This window comes from Vitis riparia, chromosome 13 (genome assembly GCF_004353265.1).
Source record: "Vitis riparia cultivar Riparia Gloire de Montpellier isolate 1030 chromosome 13, EGFV_Vit.rip_1.0, whole genome shotgun sequence".
In the NCBI taxonomy this organism is placed as follows: domain Eukaryota; kingdom Viridiplantae; phylum Streptophyta; class Magnoliopsida; order Vitales; family Vitaceae; genus Vitis; species Vitis riparia.
The window spans coordinates 5502500-5520296 of NC_048443.1; the positions used below are offsets into that span (position 1 = coordinate 5502500).

At 35.4% G+C, this 17797-nt stretch overlaps 1 protein-coding gene across 1 annotated transcript; it reads right to left on the bottom strand.

Annotated features, from left to right (window-relative positions):
* Positions 1-1248: 1248 nt before the first annotated feature.
* On the bottom strand, positions 1249-16569 carry LOC117928808 (putative disease resistance protein At3g14460). Its single transcript, XM_034848829.1, has 22 exons — positions 13075-16569; positions 12422-12951; positions 11923-12049; positions 11378-11805; positions 10760-11138; positions 10622-10666; positions 10417-10485; positions 10012-10144; positions 9546-9671; positions 8684-8750; positions 8346-8413; positions 7315-7353; positions 7021-7138; positions 6641-6673; positions 6225-6498; positions 5667-5999; positions 5472-5573; positions 4304-4370; positions 3967-4033; positions 2660-2995; positions 1821-2135; positions 1249-1596 (listed from the first exon to the last, which is right to left on the bottom strand). Exons 1-2 carry the CDS (start codon positions 16535-16537, stop codon positions 12479-12481), a joined length of 3936 nt encoding a protein of 1311 aa, XP_034704720.1. The 5' UTR covers positions 16538-16569; the 3' UTR covers positions 1249-1596; positions 1821-2135; positions 2660-2995; positions 3967-4033; positions 4304-4370; positions 5472-5573; positions 5667-5999; positions 6225-6498; positions 6641-6673; positions 7021-7138; positions 7315-7353; positions 8346-8413; positions 8684-8750; positions 9546-9671; positions 10012-10144; positions 10417-10485; positions 10622-10666; positions 10760-11138; positions 11378-11805; positions 11923-12049; positions 12422-12478.
* Between the last annotated feature and the right edge of the window lie 1228 nt (positions 16570-17797).

Sequence of the window (17797 nt, forward strand, 5' to 3'; positions counted from 1 at the left end):
AATTAAGAGTAATACCTCCTTTAGATTGACCCTAGCATGTTGAGTGCAATTACTCTTAAGAGAAAATCCCTATTTATGAGAGCAATAATATGTAAGAAATTTAAAACAAACAGAAGACACATGATTTGTGATGGCTTACTCTCAGTATAAGAGTTACACTCACTTTAGCATTGCAGATTTTCTACTATGATAAGAGAAAAATAGAGTGATTGTCACTCCTTTGTTTTCACACAACCTCGCTCTAAGATAGAGCTTTTAAAAGTATATTAATGTTATGATAGAACCTTTAAAAGTATAATACGATGGAATAGATTTGTAATTTATTATTTATTTAATGATATTTCAGTTTCATTTTTATTTATTTTTATTTCATACATTATAATTTATAAGCATTCTCTCTTACCATCTCTTGCATTGTACATAACTTCGATGTGTATTAGAAGTTGTACGAAAGATCCAAGTCATGAATTCTTTGTAAGTAAATAATTTATTCACAGTCAGTTCATAGAATTAGACAATCTATTTTAAGTTGTAGTATATTACCTCTTAATTAGAGAGATGACTAATCTTGGCTATCGAGATGAGGTTTCCTTAGTGAGTATACTAGTGTATACAGTTACATATCAAATAGGACCCTATGGTGACTCATGATGTGAGGTTGTTAGGTAGCTACTATACTATATTGTCTCTCAACCCTTAAGAGAATATTGAGTTTGTACCTAAGTTTGTAGTGACTTTAACTTTCAAGTGAGATCATAAAGTGATAATATATTTTTTATGAATTGAATCACTGTTGATAAAAGTCGACAGTTATAAATATTTTCAATAGAGACACTATGATATCTGATTGATTTTAAGACAGTATGTTCTCTTATGTGATCTTAAGGACAAATGATCATGAAATTTGTGGGGCAGCAATAATTCCTTTAGTAGAATTAACATACTTTGCAAGTTCATGTGAAAATGAAATATGACATTACAGTCATGGAAAGTAGTTTTGATCTTGGAAAGTTGTAGGAAAAGGAAAATAAGATAAAATAAAATAAAGAACTCCACGCCCTTAGGAAGGGCCTACTCATTGTTGGACCAGCAATTTCATCTCAAGAAAGAGCCTACAAAATCTATTGTGTGTGTTAGTTGGATGGTGTATTTAATATGTTAAAGGAGCCTCTCAATTATGAAAAGTGGAAGGCATAAACAAGAAATCTGAAAATTGCCCTGATAATTCAACAATGAGATTTTAACATGTTTTCAAAGAAATATCCAAACATTTAATTAAGGTAATGAACAATGACATTCAATTCACAGAGTGTCAATTACATAGCCATTCACCATTCAAATACGATTCCCAATCAGAATTAAAATTGAAACATTATTTATCAGCATACAGAGAATGTTAAAATGAGCAATCTTTCCATTTCTCCTTGAATCACTGTATTTCCAGTTAGGATAGTTCCTCATAGACAGTTTCAGAAGTCGCAGGCAACTCTTCCTTAAACAAAAGGACCGAACCTTGGCACATATCTTGATCCATACCAGTTTAAATAGTCTTGCATTTCTATCTTTTCCCTATTCATGGCAAATCTTGATTCTGAACTGGAACACAATCAATTTAAGCATAACATATTAGCAGGATGAATTAAGAATAATAAGAACAAATTCAATACACTTTTCCCAATAGATAAACCTTTCTAAAAAACTATGACAACAGAGAAAAGCAGGCCTTGGATTCCTACATATGCACCTTTTTCTGTTTTTTCAACCAACATGTACATTGGAGAATTCTATGTATGATACAAGAGAAAAGCATGCATGTGTACCTCATTGAATATAAAGAGGGAAGTATGATCGACGCTTGTTCTTCTGCGATCAATCAATAGAAGAGTGGAAAATCGCAGGAACAATCTATCCTTTATCTTGGAAGCACACATATTTCGGAAGAGAATGAGCAAAATATCAAGTTTTGCAAGTGTAGATTTTGTTCCTTGATGCAGAGCAATGATGATAAATCAGTCCCCTGAGAGGAAACAATCTTTTAGCACAACTTCATTCTCTTATCTCCCAGAGATGTGATACCATGCAGACTTGTTGACAGCTTCTCCAGGTGAGCATGATTAAAAAGGCTTTCACATTTTCTGGAGTAGGAAATTGAGAAGTGTGAGAGGACAAGCCTAAAGTATATATCACACGCCATGAAGATGGATTGTAAAAAAATCATTACTACTAATGTTGAAACAGCAAAAAAAAAATCGTCAATCAATGTAATTTTTTTTAAGTGCTAGCACCAGTTTCAGTCAAGACATGAACTCTGCAATATGAAACCCAAATCCCTTTACCAATATAAAAGTGTGATAAATAACATCAAAACAATTTTGTTTTAAGTATCTAACCAGAAAAAAGAAAATTGTTAAGATGAAATCTACTTGTACTCGTACACACTGTTGCATAGATGACAAGGCATAAGGAGGTAGCTATCTTTTGTGATTAAAAAGTTATGTAGAATAAATTGGAAAAATCGGTCGTCATTGCTATATTCCATATAATAAAATCTAAAAAATTTGCAGTTATATGAAAATTTGAAGCATGAATTACAATTACTTGAAGAACTGAAGCTGGTATCTGAGAAGATAAAGGAGTGAGTGCTGTGAGTGGGGCTTACCTTCTTGTTGTATAATTTAGTCTATTAGGACATTGGGGATGTAGGCAATCTGGAGCCAATCTTTTCCTCCAGTCTTTGAGACACCACTTTTTTAGAATAGAAGAATCCTTGATTTGAAGCTCTGCAAGCATGAGTGGCAGCCCTCCCTTTGTTACAACATACCTGAGCCTAGGGCAGGCCTCCAACAAAAGAGTTTCCATAGAGACTAGGCTTTTGAATCCCATGGAGGCTATGGATTTCAAATTCTGGAAATGAATTATGTATGCAAAGATAGTTGAGAGATGTGGGAAGAAAAATCTGTCCACTCTGATGGAGCTCTCTTGGTATTCTGGCATTCTGAAATCACAAGGAATTTAAGGTTTGGGGTCAAAAACACTTCCGGTTAGGACACTACTTCTGGACAGTTGCATATATTCAGAAAATGAAGAGATGTGAGATTTTGCAACCTCTTCCCTGGAGATGACTTGAGAGATGAAACACTTTCATGTATAGGCTGACTGCTATGATATACTTGATTTGAGAAGTCAGACTTAAACTGTGTTGTATTTTAATTACTGCTTCTTGTTTATTAGTTTTCATTGATATGAATATACAAATGTTGGCATTTCAAAATTAAAAATGGAAGCACATATGCAAATGGACATAGAAATGATGGATTGATATTAGTAATTAAAAATCAGATCTTTCAGTAATTTATATCACATTCTAGTGTAGGATCATTGATTATACAACCTTAGAATGTATAATTGATCCTCCTGCCCTGTTTAATCATTCTATATTAAGATCCTCAAACCTCATTTTCCTTTTAATATAAAAATGTCATAACTATGCATCTTGATCAACCGGGTATCATCTTTGATGTTATTTGACTCTAAATTTCATAATAATAATATTTTGAGGACAATATCAAGGTTGAGGCAAATTTTGGAATAAGTGAGTGAACACTGGACCCAAACCCTAGTTGTTGAAACCCTAAGTGTGGAGTGAGTTAAACCTCACCTTTTGAACAAGAAAACCTAGTGATTGTACAAAAACCATCCTTTGTTCTAACACATAATAGCTTGCTTATCTTTAGAATAAATTTCTAAGTAAATTGATCTTGGGTAGGTTAAGAAAAGAGGCCTTATAAATGGAAGTGATAGTTCCTTAACATAAGAAGTGGTGAATTGTGTGTAACATGTTTCTGAATCTAGTTAAGGATTCCTTGAAGATAAAATAGTAACTAAGTAGGAAAATTGACCATGCATGGAATTTGAGGTTGTAATTATGAATATTATAACCTCTCTCGAGGGTGGAGGGAAACTCACCTATTGGATGGACTTGAGAGATGAACATCCCCATTCATTCAATATTTCATGACCACAACTGTTGCTGCTGTCAACACCAAAAATTGTTTCATCATCTCAAAAACTGAAACAAAAAGAAGGGAAAGGACTAAATAGGAGCATTAATTCTGATTATGAAAAAAAAGGATGGATCCTATTTGTTTATATACCCAAGTCTGCAAATGCAGCAGTAGTTAATTACTAAATAAAAAGGAAAGTTCTTGAGAATTAATGCTTGGAATAACAAGAATCACTAACAATTGTGGTAGCTAAAATAAAACATAGATTAATAAAATTCTGCAAAACTAAGAGAACTCACCGTTTCTTTGACTCCAATAAACAAATCTTTTCCAGCTAAGTTTGATGGTCTTTCGATCAATATCTAACTGAGAAAATGGGAATAGAAATTGGTGAATGTGGATTTAAATGTAGACAAATTAAAAACAACAAATTCTTAAACAGGGAACTCATTTGATGACTTGAGGCAAGATTCATACTAAATGCACTAACTTGGAATCAGAAAACAATAATAACTGCATCAGATTCATCAAGAAAAAAGAAAGATTAGGATATTAATCTGTCTGAAGAAAAATTTTATGAAAAACGCAAAAACAAATGGGCAGACAGAGAAGGTTTTCAAATCAGATGCTAGAGCCCCAGAAAAGACAATCATATTCCTTGTAGCTTACGACCATAATTTACCATAAAACATCTTGGAAACTACCTCAAAATAAGAGAATGATCCTATACTATTAAAGTTCAAACATAGTGTCAAATAGAAAGTTAGTTACTTTCGCCTCTAAATCTTAATCAAAATTAAATGAAACTAAGCCAGAAAGCGTACAACGTTGTATATAACTATGACTTCAGAATCAGTGGAGAAAATTGTTGTTACCACCACGTTATCATAAAAGAATTTGCAGCTTTTATGTCACTCAAGAGAAAACAAGAATCATCTTTTGTTCCTCTAGAAAGATGAATGAAGCTCAGTCCAGCCATCCATCCATAGCTTTTAAGAGAGGTGCAGTTTTTTGGGAGACTGTTATCTTGTACAATTGCGATAGGGTGGGATGAGATTAGATGAAACCAGAACCACCCTCAACCTGTCCCAAGTACTAAAAAAAAATTTCAAACTCTACTAAAAACCCTTTATGTTTTTTCCAACCTTCTCTTTTTAAGGACAAGATAAGGTAAGTATGAGAAAAATTCAGACCCACAACCCTACTTTCTATTTTGGATCTTGTTTCCTCAAGGATTTCTTCTTGTTTTTTTCTTAAGACCATCCTTTTGGGGTTGAGCCTAGGTGTCTTTAACAGATCCCTTCTGGTCAAGTGCCATATCATGTGGATCAATACAATAACCAAAAGGTTTTCCAGTGAAACATGTGATCTGTCAGCCGGAAGGTGTACTTAATATGTGAAAGGAGTCTATAAGAGCTTATAACGATGACATTCAATTCAAAGACTGTCAATTACAGAGTTGAGTACCATGGAAGTGCTGCAAGCTACACCTCCCCATCAAATTCCAAACTAAAAATCAAGTGAGCTGCTTCCCATGCTATTGGTTTGCATCTTTTGCCCATTGTAGTCCTGCATTTGAGAAACAAAATTGAATTAATATAAGAAAAAAGGGATTGGTACTGAAAATAAAAAGTAAGAATTACATGTTATGAATGAACATACCTGATTGAAAATAGCCTACAATGTGGTAGCCTCTGTTCTTATTTTCTAGTGAATAGATAATTCATCCTCAAGTTTCTTAATGGACGAGTGAGCCATCTATCGGCCAGCATACAGGGAATGTAGAAATGACTAAATGAGGCAACCAATCTTTCCATTTCTTGTTGAATCACTATGTTTCCAGGTATGATAGTTCCTCATGGATAGTTTTAGAAGTTGCAAGCAACCCTTGCTTCAGCAAATGGACTGAAACTTGACACATTTCTTGATCCATAGCACTTTAACTGGTCATTCATTTCTATCTATTCCCTATTCATGGCAAACCTTTATTCTGAACTGCAACACAATCAATTTAAGCATCACATATTAGCAGGATGAATTAAGAATAATAAGAACAAATTTAATATACTTTTCCCACTAAATAAAACCTTTCTCAAAAACTATGACAAACTAGAAAAGCAGGCATTGGATTCCTACATATGCACCTTTCTCTGTTTTTTCAACCAACAGGTACATTGGAGAATTCTATGAATAATACAAGAGAAAAGCACGCATGTGTACCTCATTGAAACAATCTATAGAAGTGTGGAAAATTGCAGGAACGATCTATCCTTTATCTTGGAAGCACACATATTTCGGAAGAGAAGGAGCAAATTATCAAGTTTTGCAAGTGTCAATTTTGGTCCTTGATGCAGAGCAACGATGATAAATCAGTCCCCTGAGAGGAAACAATCTTTTAGCACAACGACATTCTCTTATCTCCCAGAGATGTGATACCATGCAGACTTGTTGACAGCTTCTCCAGGAGAGGATGATTAAAAGGCTTTCACATTTTCTGAAGGAGTAGGAAATTGAGAAGTGTGAGAGGACAAGCCTGAAGTGCATATCACACATCATGAAGACGGATTGTAAAAAGATCATTACTACTAATATTAAAATAGGAAAAAAAAATCATCAATAAATGTAAATTTTTTTACCTGCCAGCACCAGTTTCAGTCAAGACATGAACTCTGCAGTATGAAACCGAAATCCCTTAACCAATGTAAAAGTGTGATAAATAACATCAAATGAATTTCATTTTAAGTATTTAACAAGAGAAAAAAAATGGTAAGATGAAATCTACTTGTACCCATACACACTGTTGCATAGATGACAAGGCACAAGGTGGTAGCTATCTTCTATGATTAAAAAGTTAATGTGGGATGAATTGGAAAAAATGATCATCATTGCCATCTTCCATATAATAAAAATCTAAAAATGTTGCAATTATATGAAAATTTAAAGCCTGAATTACAATTACTTGAAGAATTGAAGCTGGTATCTGAGAAGATAAAGGAGTGCTGTGAATGGGGCTTACCTTGTTGTTGTATAATTTCATGTATTAGGACATTGGGGATGTCGGCAATCTTGAGCCAATCTTTTCCTGTCTTTGAGACACCGCCCTTTTAGAATAGAACAATCCTTGATTTGAAGCTCTGCAAGCATGAGAGGTAGCCCTCCCTTTGTTACAACAGACCTGAGCCTAGGGAAGTCCTCCAACAAAAGAGTTTCCAGAGAGACTAGGCTTTTGAATCCCATGGAGGCTATGGATTTCAAGTTCTGGAAATGAATTATGTATGCAAAGATAGTTGAGAGATGTGGGAAGAAAAACCTGTCCACTCTGATGGAGGTCTCTTGGTATTCTGGCATTCTGAAATCACAAGGAATTTAAGGTTTGGGGTCAAAAACACTTCCGGTGAGGACACTACTTCTGGACAGCTACATATGTTCAGAAAATGAAGAGATGTGAGATTTTGCAACATCTTCCCTGGAGATGACTTGAGAGATGAAACAGTCTGAGGTATAGGCTGACCACTATGATATACTTGATCTGAGAAGCCATATTTAAACTGTGTTGTATAATATTTACTACTTCTTGTATATAAGTTTTCATTCATATGAATATACAAATGTTGGTATTTCAAAATTAACAATGGAAGCACATATGCAAATGAGCATAGAAATGATGGATCGGTATTAATAATTAAGAATCAGATCTTTCAGTAATTCATATCACGTTCTGGTGTAGGATGATTGATTATACAACCTTAGAATGATTAATCCTCCCGCCCTATGTAATCATTCTATGTTAAGATCTTAAAACCTCATTTGTCTTTTAATCTAAAAATGTCAAAACTATGCATCTTGAACAACCGGGTATCACCTTTGATGTCTTTTGACTCTAAATTTCATAATAATAATATTTTGAGGACAATTTCAAGGTTGAGGCGAATTTTGGGATAAGTGAGTGAACACTGGACCCAAACCCTAGTTGTTTAAACCCTAACTGTGGAGTGAGTTAAACCTCACCTTTTGAACAAGAAAACCTAGTGATTGTACAAAAACCATCCTTCGTTCTAACACATTATAGCTTGCTTATCTTTAGAATAAATTTCTAAGTAAATTGATCTTGGGTAGTTTAAGAAAAGAAGCCTTATAAATGGAAGTGATAGTTCCAAACTGTTACAGGGCCAATAACATAAGAAGTGGGGAATTGTGTGTAACATGTTTCTGAATCTAGTTAAGGATTCCTTGAAGATAAACTAGTAACTAAGTAGGAAAATTGACTTCACAATTTATAACGGAATTTAAGGTTGTAATTATGAATATTATAACTTCTCTCAAGGGTGGAGGGAAACTCACCTAATGGATGGACTTGAGGAGATGAACATCCCCATTCGTTCAATATTTCATGGCCACAAGTGTTGTTGCTGTCAACACCAAAAATTGTTTCATCATCTCAAAAACCGAAACAAAAAAGAGGGAAAGGACTAAATTGGAGCACTAATTCTGATTATGAAATAAAGGATGGATCCTATTTGTTTATATAGCCAAGTCTGCAAATGCGGCAGTAGGTAATTACTAAATAAAAAGGAAAGTTCTTGAGAATTAATGCTTGGAATAACTAAGAATCACTAGCAATTATGGTAACTAAAATAAAACAAAGATTAATAAAATTCTGCAAAACTAAGAGAACTCACCGTTTCTTTGACTCCAATAAACAAATCTTCTCCAGCTAAGTTTGATGGTCTTTCAATCAATATCTAACTGAGAAAATGGGAATAGAGATTGGTGAATGTGGATTAAAATATAGACAAATTAAAAAGAACTCATTTGATAACTTGAGGAAAGTTTCATACTAAATGCACTAACTTGGAATCAGAAAACAATAATAACTGCATTAGATTCATCAAGAAAAAAGAAAGATTAGGATATTAATCTGTCAGAAGAAAAATTTTAGGAAAAAAAGCATAAACAAATGGGCAGACAGAGAAGGTTTTCAAATCAGATGCTAGAGCCCCAGAAAAGCCAATCATATTCCTTGTAGCTTACGACCATAATTTACCATAAAACATCTTGGAAAGTACCTCAAAATAAGAGAATGATCTATATTATTAAAGTTCAAACATATTGTCAAATAAGTTTGTTACTTTCGCCTCTAAATCTAATCAAAATCAAATGAAACTAAGCCAGAATGCGTAAAACATTGTATATAACTATGACTTCAGAATCAGTGAAGAAAATTGTTATTACCACCACATTATCATAAAAGAATTTGCAGCTTTTATGTCACTCAAGAGAAGACAAGAATCTTCTTTTATGCCTCTAGAATGGTGATTGAAGCTTAGTCCAGCCATCCATCCATAGCTTTTAAGAGAGGTGCAGTTTTTTGGGAGACTGTTATCTTGTACAATGTGATGTGATTAGCCAAAAGGTTGAAACAACACTAAGCACTGGATCCTTTTGGATGTGAAAATTAGAGTAATATGAAGCAGACACTAATCTTAAAGAGAATCAAATTTAGAAATGAACTTAATAGGGCCTTTAAAACTTCTCAAAGACCTGATTTTGGAAGCTGTAATCATGTGTAACCCCCAAAAATTTGGTAAACTGATGCATCCAGTGCAGATACTGAAAACCTGCAGCAATGGCCAGGAATTTTGCTTTTATTTACATCAGTCCCTTTTCCTGCAGGTACAACTTAAATTCCATCATTATCAAAAATTGAAAACAGATTTATGGTAATGGATTGGATGGAATACAATGAAATTCTATCAGAAAAGAGTTCGATTGACAAATAATTGCCTTTGTTTCTGAAGATGGGAAAAAGAACAGGCGGTTCCTTGGAGCAATAAGATAAGAACAAGTTTAAGTGCATATTCAAGAGAAGTGTTGCTTTGTAGACCTGGAGGTCATGGAATCCTAATTCGGGAGTTTTTTTGGACGCAAAGAGAAGTTGGAGTTATAGGAAGAGGCAAACATTAAGAAAATTGTTGCCACTGCCACGTTATCATAAAAGAATTTTCACCTTTTATGTCACTTAAGATAAAACAGGAATCTTCTTTTTTTCCTCCTGCAAAGATGATCAAAGCCTAGGCCATCCATCCGTCCTTGGCTTTCAGAGAGGTGCAGTTTTGGGATATCCCTTGAACTCTCTAAACCTGTTATCTTGTACAATGCGATGTAATTACCCAAAAGGTTGAAACAGAACTAAGCATTGGATCCTTTTGAATTTAAAAATTAGAGTCACATGAAGCAGACACTAATCTTAGAGAGAATCAAGTTTTAAAATGAGCTTAATAGGGCTTTTCAAAACTTCTCAAAGATGTGACTTTGGAAACTGTAATCATGTGTGACCCCCAAAATTTTGTAAAATGGTGCATCTAGCATAGCTCCTTATGCTGAAGAGAATCTTATGTTTGGGATACTTTACCCATGCAGATACTGATAAGCTGCAGCAATGACCAGGACTTTGGCTTTTTGTCTACATCAGTCCGTTTTCCTGCAGGTACAATCTGAATTCAATGATTATAAAAAATTGAAAACATATTTTGAGCTAATGGGTCTGATGGAATCTACCGGAATTCTATCAGAACAAAGTTTAAGTGCATATTCAAGAGAAGTGTTGTTTTGTAGACCTGGAGGACATGGAATCCTGATTTGGGAGTTAAGTGCATCTAGTCCTACATTTGTGGCATGAAATTAAATTAATATAAGAAAATGGAGACTGGTATTGGTAGTATAAAGAAAGAATTCCATGTTATGAATGAACACACCTGATTGAAAATAGCATGGGATATGGTGGCCTCTGTTCTTTTTCTCCAGTGAAAAGATAATTCAGTCGGAACTTTCTTCATGGACAAGTGAGCCATCATCGACATACTGGGAATGTGGAAATGGGGCAATTTTTCCATTTCTCCTTGAATCACTGCATTCCAGATAGGACAGTTCTTCATGGATAGTTTAAGAATTGCAGGCAGCCCTTTCTTCAGAAAAAGAACTGTAACTTGACACATTTCTTGATCCATAGGACTTCAACCGGCATTGCAATTCTGTCTTTTCCCTATTCAGGGCAAATCTTTACGCTGAACTAGCACAATAGCAGCATTCCAGCGGGTGCATTGAGACATGAATGGGGATACAGATATCGATAAACTGAAACACAATCAATTTAACCATCACATATTAGCAAGATGAATCAAGAATAATGAGAACAGTTTGATATATGCTTTCCAAAAATAAACCTAAGTCAAAAGAAAAGACAAAAGAGAAAAGCATGCATTGGTTTCTCAAAGGTGCACCTTCCTCTGTTTTTTCAACTTACACCTACATTGGAGAAGTCCATGAATAAAGTAATGATAATTGCCACAAGAGAAAAACACAAATAAGTGTACCTTTGTCTTGAATATAAAGAGGAAAGTATGATCAATGCTTATACTTCTGTGAACAGAGATGATGATTCTTTAATAGATGGTTCAATCATCTATTTATAGAGAAGGATGTGGAATATCACAGGAACAATCTATACTTTATCTTGGAAGCACAAATATGTCAGAAGAGAATGAGCAAGATTTCAAGTCTTGCAAATGCCGATTTTGATCCTTGATGCAGAGCAATGACGATAAACCAGTCCCCTGAGAGGAAACAATGGTTTAGCAAAACAACATTCTCGTATCTCCCAGACATGTGAGACCATGCAGACTAGCTGACAACTTCTCCAGGTTACCATAGTTAATTAAGAGAGGCTTCCACATCTGCTGGAGGTGGAAATTAAGCAATGTGAGATGACAGTCCTGGTGCCAGGTCCTAATCTTGCAAGTGCCTGAAGAATATATGACAAGTCAAAAAGGCAAATTTTAAAAACGTCATTTTTATTAAAATTGAAATAGGAGAATGAATCATCAAGAAAAGTAAAAAATCAAAAATCAAAAGGACATACCATGCCTTTGCTAGGTTATCTTTCATCTTCTTTCCACTACGAAACCCAAATTCACTCAAGAGGGAAATGGAACCAAGATAGAAAATGGAAAGAAGAGCCAACACCAGATTCAGTCAAGACATGGACTCTGCAGTAAGAAACCCAAATTCCTTTATGAGGGCAAAATAGTGAGAAAGGATCATCATGTTTCCTATGTAAAAGTGTGATAAATAATAAAATCAAAAGCGTTTCATTTCAAGTATTTAAGCAGAAAGGAAATTGTTCAGATGAAATCTACTTGTACCCATATACAATGTTGCACGGACAATTTTAGTTTAAGATTGAATAATTAAATAATGAGCTATCATTCCAGTGATACACAATCATAGACCTAATGCCAAGATATGAAAATTTGAAAATTTGATATGAAAACACCCAACACTTATCCATCTGGTACTGATATGAAAATTTGAAAGAAGTGACAGTTACATAAAAAAATTAAAGCTGGAATTACAATTACCTGAATGGAAGCAGGTATCTGAGTAGATAAGGGAGTGTTATGAATGGGCATACTTGATTATTGAATAATTCCATCTATCTCAACTTTTGGGATGTGGGCAATCTTGAGCCAATCTTTACCTTTGTTTTTGAGGCACCTCTTTCCTAGAATAGGACAATCCTCGATTTCGAGTTCTGCAAGCGTGGGTGGCAGCCCCTCCTTTGGTACAACAGACCGCAGCTTAGGGCAGTTGCTCAACACAAGAATTTCCAGAGAGATGAGGTTTCGGAGTCCCATGGAGGCTACGGATTTCAAGCTCTGGAAATCAGATATGCGAAGCTCTTTGAGAGCTGTAGGAAGAAAAAGCTGAGACCCATGATCATCTGAAAAAGAAACCACATCTGGAAATGGGCCACGAATGATGAAGAGTGTAAGAGAGGTGAGTGTGTGAAGGCCCCACTCAGATAGAGGCCTCTTCATATTCTGGCAGTCTGTAATTGCAAGAACTTTAAGGTTGGGGGTCAAAAACGCTTCCGGAGAGGACACAATTTCTGGACAATTACATATATCCAGCAATTCAAGAGAGGTGAGATTTTGCAACATCTTCCCTGGAATTGACTCCAATTTCTTGCATTTGTAAATCCAAAGATTGGTAAGGGTGGAGGGAAACTCACCACTTGGAATGGACTCGAGAGATGAACATTCACTTATGTCCAATCTTTCAAGGCCACTAGTGCTGCTGCTGCCAATTGAAGTGTCGCGTATTATCCCCTCAGGTAGAGACTCTAGACTTTCACATTCGATGATATCCAGACACTTAAGGGTGGTGGGAAGCTCACCTTGTGGAAAGCGGCGGAGAGATGGACAACCTTTCATGGACAAGAATTGGAGGGCACAGCTGTTATTCATCATTCCATCTGGCAGTGACGCGAGACCCACACAATCTCTCACCGTAAGATCTCTTAGCCCTGGTGGCAAACCGGCGACTGGGAATGACACAAGTTTGGGACAATTCGAAATTATCAACTTTGTGAGAAATGTGAGGCTTCCTAGTCCATTCGGCAGCTTCTCTAAGTTGGAACACCCTTCCACTCCCAAATGTCGAAGATTGCAAGGCAGCTTTTGCTCTTCCAAGGATACAACTCCATCACAACTTCTGATCTCTAAATGTCGAAGACTACCAAGGCTTTCCAGTCCCAAAAATGCCACCTCATCACATTGATTTATTTTCAATGCTTTAAGAGCTGTTAAGGATTGAGCAAACCCTTCCCATAAACAACTTGGCCTTGAAATCCCCCCAATGTATAACAAGGTGAGTGAAGGCTCATTAACAACACAACTTTCCAACAACCCCCTGTTGTATTTATTCATTTCCAATTTTTGGCATTCATCAATATGAAGAATCTTCACCAAGGAAAGCAACTGACTCGGCAAGTTAATCAGTTCTGGACATTTTTTTATTATAAGCTTTCCAAGGCAAGGAAATAATGATTCCCTTTCCTTCCATTCTTTCCATTTTGGCATATTATCAAACCTCAAAGACTGCAAAGATGGAAAAGGGTTCTCAACCTCCCCATAGAACTCATCACCTATGCATACAATCTCATCCATCCCTTCAATGTGCAAATATTTGAGTAAAGGTAGTCTCCCAATTGGTGGCAACTGTGCGCATTTTTTGCAACTTTTGAGTCTCAGGTTCTCCATTTTTGAGAATGAATGATCTCTTACCCAATTGGGGAATGTTAGTCCACCATAACAAGAAACAACAAGCGTTTTCAAACTGTCAGGCGGTTGTAGGAACTTGAAGACCTCAAGTTCATTACTTTCATTTCTTGAGTCTCCAAAATCGTTGCTCCATTTCATCAATAACTGCTCAATGTCATGTCTCCCTTTCAAGTGTACTTCCTTTGCGTCCCTCGTATTCATAATATTGTGCAAATCTGCAATGACGAGGTTTCCTCTAAGATTCAACAAGTTCTTCAATTCTTTTATTCCTGACCTTTTCTGTTTGCCCACAATAAACTTTGACAATGTTTGTAAATTTATCAAATCACCTACTCGTGGAGGCATCTGTTTTAGTTGAATTGAGCCTTCAATATTAAGATGGCGAAGGTTAATCAAATTCCCAATGTTCATAGGCAACCTACTAAGTTTTATACAACCGGAAAGTATCAATGTTTGTAGATTGTAGAGACAACTCACTGATTCAGGCAACCATTTGACTGCAGTATAGGACAAGTTAAGATATCGCAAGAGTTTCAAATCACCAATCGAATTTGGTAACTCAGTTATCTCATAACCACTCAAGGAGAGCACCCTCAAGTATCTTAACTTTGGCAACAAGTCATCAAAAACCTTAGTAGTTAAGAAGAATTTCTCGTCCTTCATACTGATTGGTAATGCAACAAGAGTCCGTAAATGCTCCATTTTATTAAATACTTCAAATCGTTTAAGCACATCACTCTTGCTACGAATGAATGATGAGTGACGAGTCCTTTCAGAAACTATGCATAGCTTGTCATTCTCCCTCTCACTGTCCTCTAGATTAAAACATAGTTCTTGTGCAATATCTCGAGCTAGATGACTAATTAGGTCATGCATTGTGAATCTTGATTTATCTTTACTTGATGATTGAAAAAATGACCTTGACAACAATTCATCAAAGTAATTAGCACCTAAATCTTCCATTTGATGCTTACCTCCTTCTGGTTGGTGAATAAAGCCTTCAGCCATCCATAACAAGATTAGTTCCTTCTTCTCAAATTCATGATCCTTGGGAAACATTGCGCAATAACCGAAACATCTCTTTAAATGAGAAGGCAAATGATAGTAGCTTAATCTTAACACTTGGAGAATGTCATGTTTTTCACTTAGTAAATTCCAAATTTGGCTACGTAATATATCTTCCCATGTGTGATCATGTAGTTTAGAGCGTAAAAGGCCACCAAGCACCTTTGCTGCTAAGGGTAAACCACCGCACCATTTTGTAACTTTTTCACGTAGTTCCAAATTACGGCGTACAGGGATATTTTCAGTTTCACAAGCATGCTTCACAAACAAAGACCAACAATCATCATCAGACAAAGGTTGCAGAGTGTAGCGTGAATCATATGCTCTCATCGTTCTTGCGACATTTGCATCACGCGTTGTTATTATGATCTTACTCCCTTTTTCTCCATATTTAAATGGCGTCTGCAAAATATTCCATTGCTCATCCTTCTTTATGTTCCACACGTCATCTAAAACTAGTAAAAACTTCTTTTGATTCAATATCTCAACCAATGTCTGTTGAACTTTATTGAAGTCCTTGAGATCTGTACTCTCATTATGAGGGAGTGCACGGAGAATTCCTTCTGATATCTTCACCACATCACTTTCTTCTGATATGCAAACCCAGGCTATGGGGTCAAAATGCTTCATTATGCCTTCATCCTTGCATACGAGCTGGGCAAGCGTAGTCTTGCCGGTCCCTCCAATGCCAACAATGGGAAGTACACCGAAGTTGCTTTCCCCTGCTTCATCCTTCAACAGCAAATCGACAATATCCTTTCTTTCTTTATCCCTACCTTGAACAGCTTCATTAATCAAAGATGTCGTGGGCGGCCGTTCCCAAGTAGAAGCTCTTCTTCCAGATGCAAACCTTTCCCAGCCGTGCCCAACCCCAAGATCCATTTTCAAACCCAGTTTAGCTTGCCGACTTGAAATATTGTCCAACCGTCTACTGATTTCCTTAATCTTGGACCCCATCTCAACATTCAACCGAGCATCACCTACAGGATTGAAACCAGTAAAGCAAGTTGGGATGAGGCTCCTTACCTTACTTGTGGTAGCCGCCTGAAGACGTTCCGCCATCAACCTGCGCCGCAACAGCTCCGTGGTGAACTCGTCTAGTACGTCCTCCATATCGTAAGCCAAGTCTCTGAGATCATTCAGCCATTTTTTCACTGGCTTTCTTGTAATCTGCTTCTCTTCGGCATCGTCCAGCACCTCATCAATAATCAACAGTTCGTCCCTCCAGTTGTCAAGTTCACCAATGACATTCTCTTGGCGAGCAAACTTGAGCAACTCGGAGGATCCCAGCTTATCAAACAACAATTCAAGGGCAGAAGAAAGAATGGCCTCTCCAACAATCTCCATCGTTTCTCTCAACAAAGCAAAGGGCAGAACAGCAGAGAGATGGAAACAAATGAAGACTTGAGCAACTACCAGATAAAACTTCGATGTTCTTTGGAGGTCAACGGTCATGGCTGCTGGCAAGGGGATCGAGAAAACCTTAAATAACATTATCGGAGTAAAAGATTCTTAATGCATGTGCATGTTTGTTGAGATCTGAAGCATAGATTTTAAAACAATAATGTTTTGTCTTTGTCTAGAGTACTTCTAGGGCATCATATTGAACCATCTTTTATTTTTTATCTCCTCAGCTGTAATTAAATAAATTATATTTATTACCGGACAGAAATATATGCTTTGTTCAAAGAAAGCTGCTTATCACACGGAATAATAGCCTGTGATTTTAGAAAGTACTTTTATTTGTTTTAATACTTAAAATTTTTTTATTCTAGGTATTTGATATATTTGAAGCGTAAATACACTTTAAATCTAATAATAGATGAATTTATCATCAGTATGGTCTATTACATCAAATCAAAATATAAAGGTCACTACACTTTATTGGTCAATTATATTTAATTTTTTTATATATTTTTTATAATGAAATTAAATATAAAAAAACTTTTTTTTTTTCCTGGAACCAAACATAAGTGAAAATGAAAATGTATTACCTTTATGGTTCGGGTTTTGAAAATGAATGTTATGTTTGGTTCCTGAAAAATATAAAGGAAAGAAAAAATATATATATAAAAAAATTATTTTATCATAATTGTTTTATGATAAATAAATAAATAAATAAAATTAAATTAATTAGAAATTTATATATTTTAAAATTATTTAATTTTTAGATTAATGATTTAAAATAATTAAAATGAATTTAAAATAATAAATAAAAATAATTTATTAATTTTTAAATTTTTTTACTTTTTTCTTTATTTTTTTTTCCTAATATTTTTCCTAAACTTGGAACCAAACGTATTCGAAATCACTTAAAAAGAGAAGAATAAGTACGATGTCTTTTTCAAAAAACTTTTGCAAAGTCGACCTTTTTGGAAGACACCGTACGTATGCGGGCAACATAGAAAGATGCGAAAAAATTAAAAAGAATAATAATAAAAAAAAAAAATAGTAGCTTTAGAAAGATGAGTAAGGAGCACATGGGATGCTGGGTAGATGGGAGGCCATGTGTCGTAAGAAAGAAAATAATTCATTGTATCAAGTCTGTCATTTTTCTCGTAAAGTAAAAGTGTATTTGGTGATGATTTTAAAAAGTATTTTAAATAA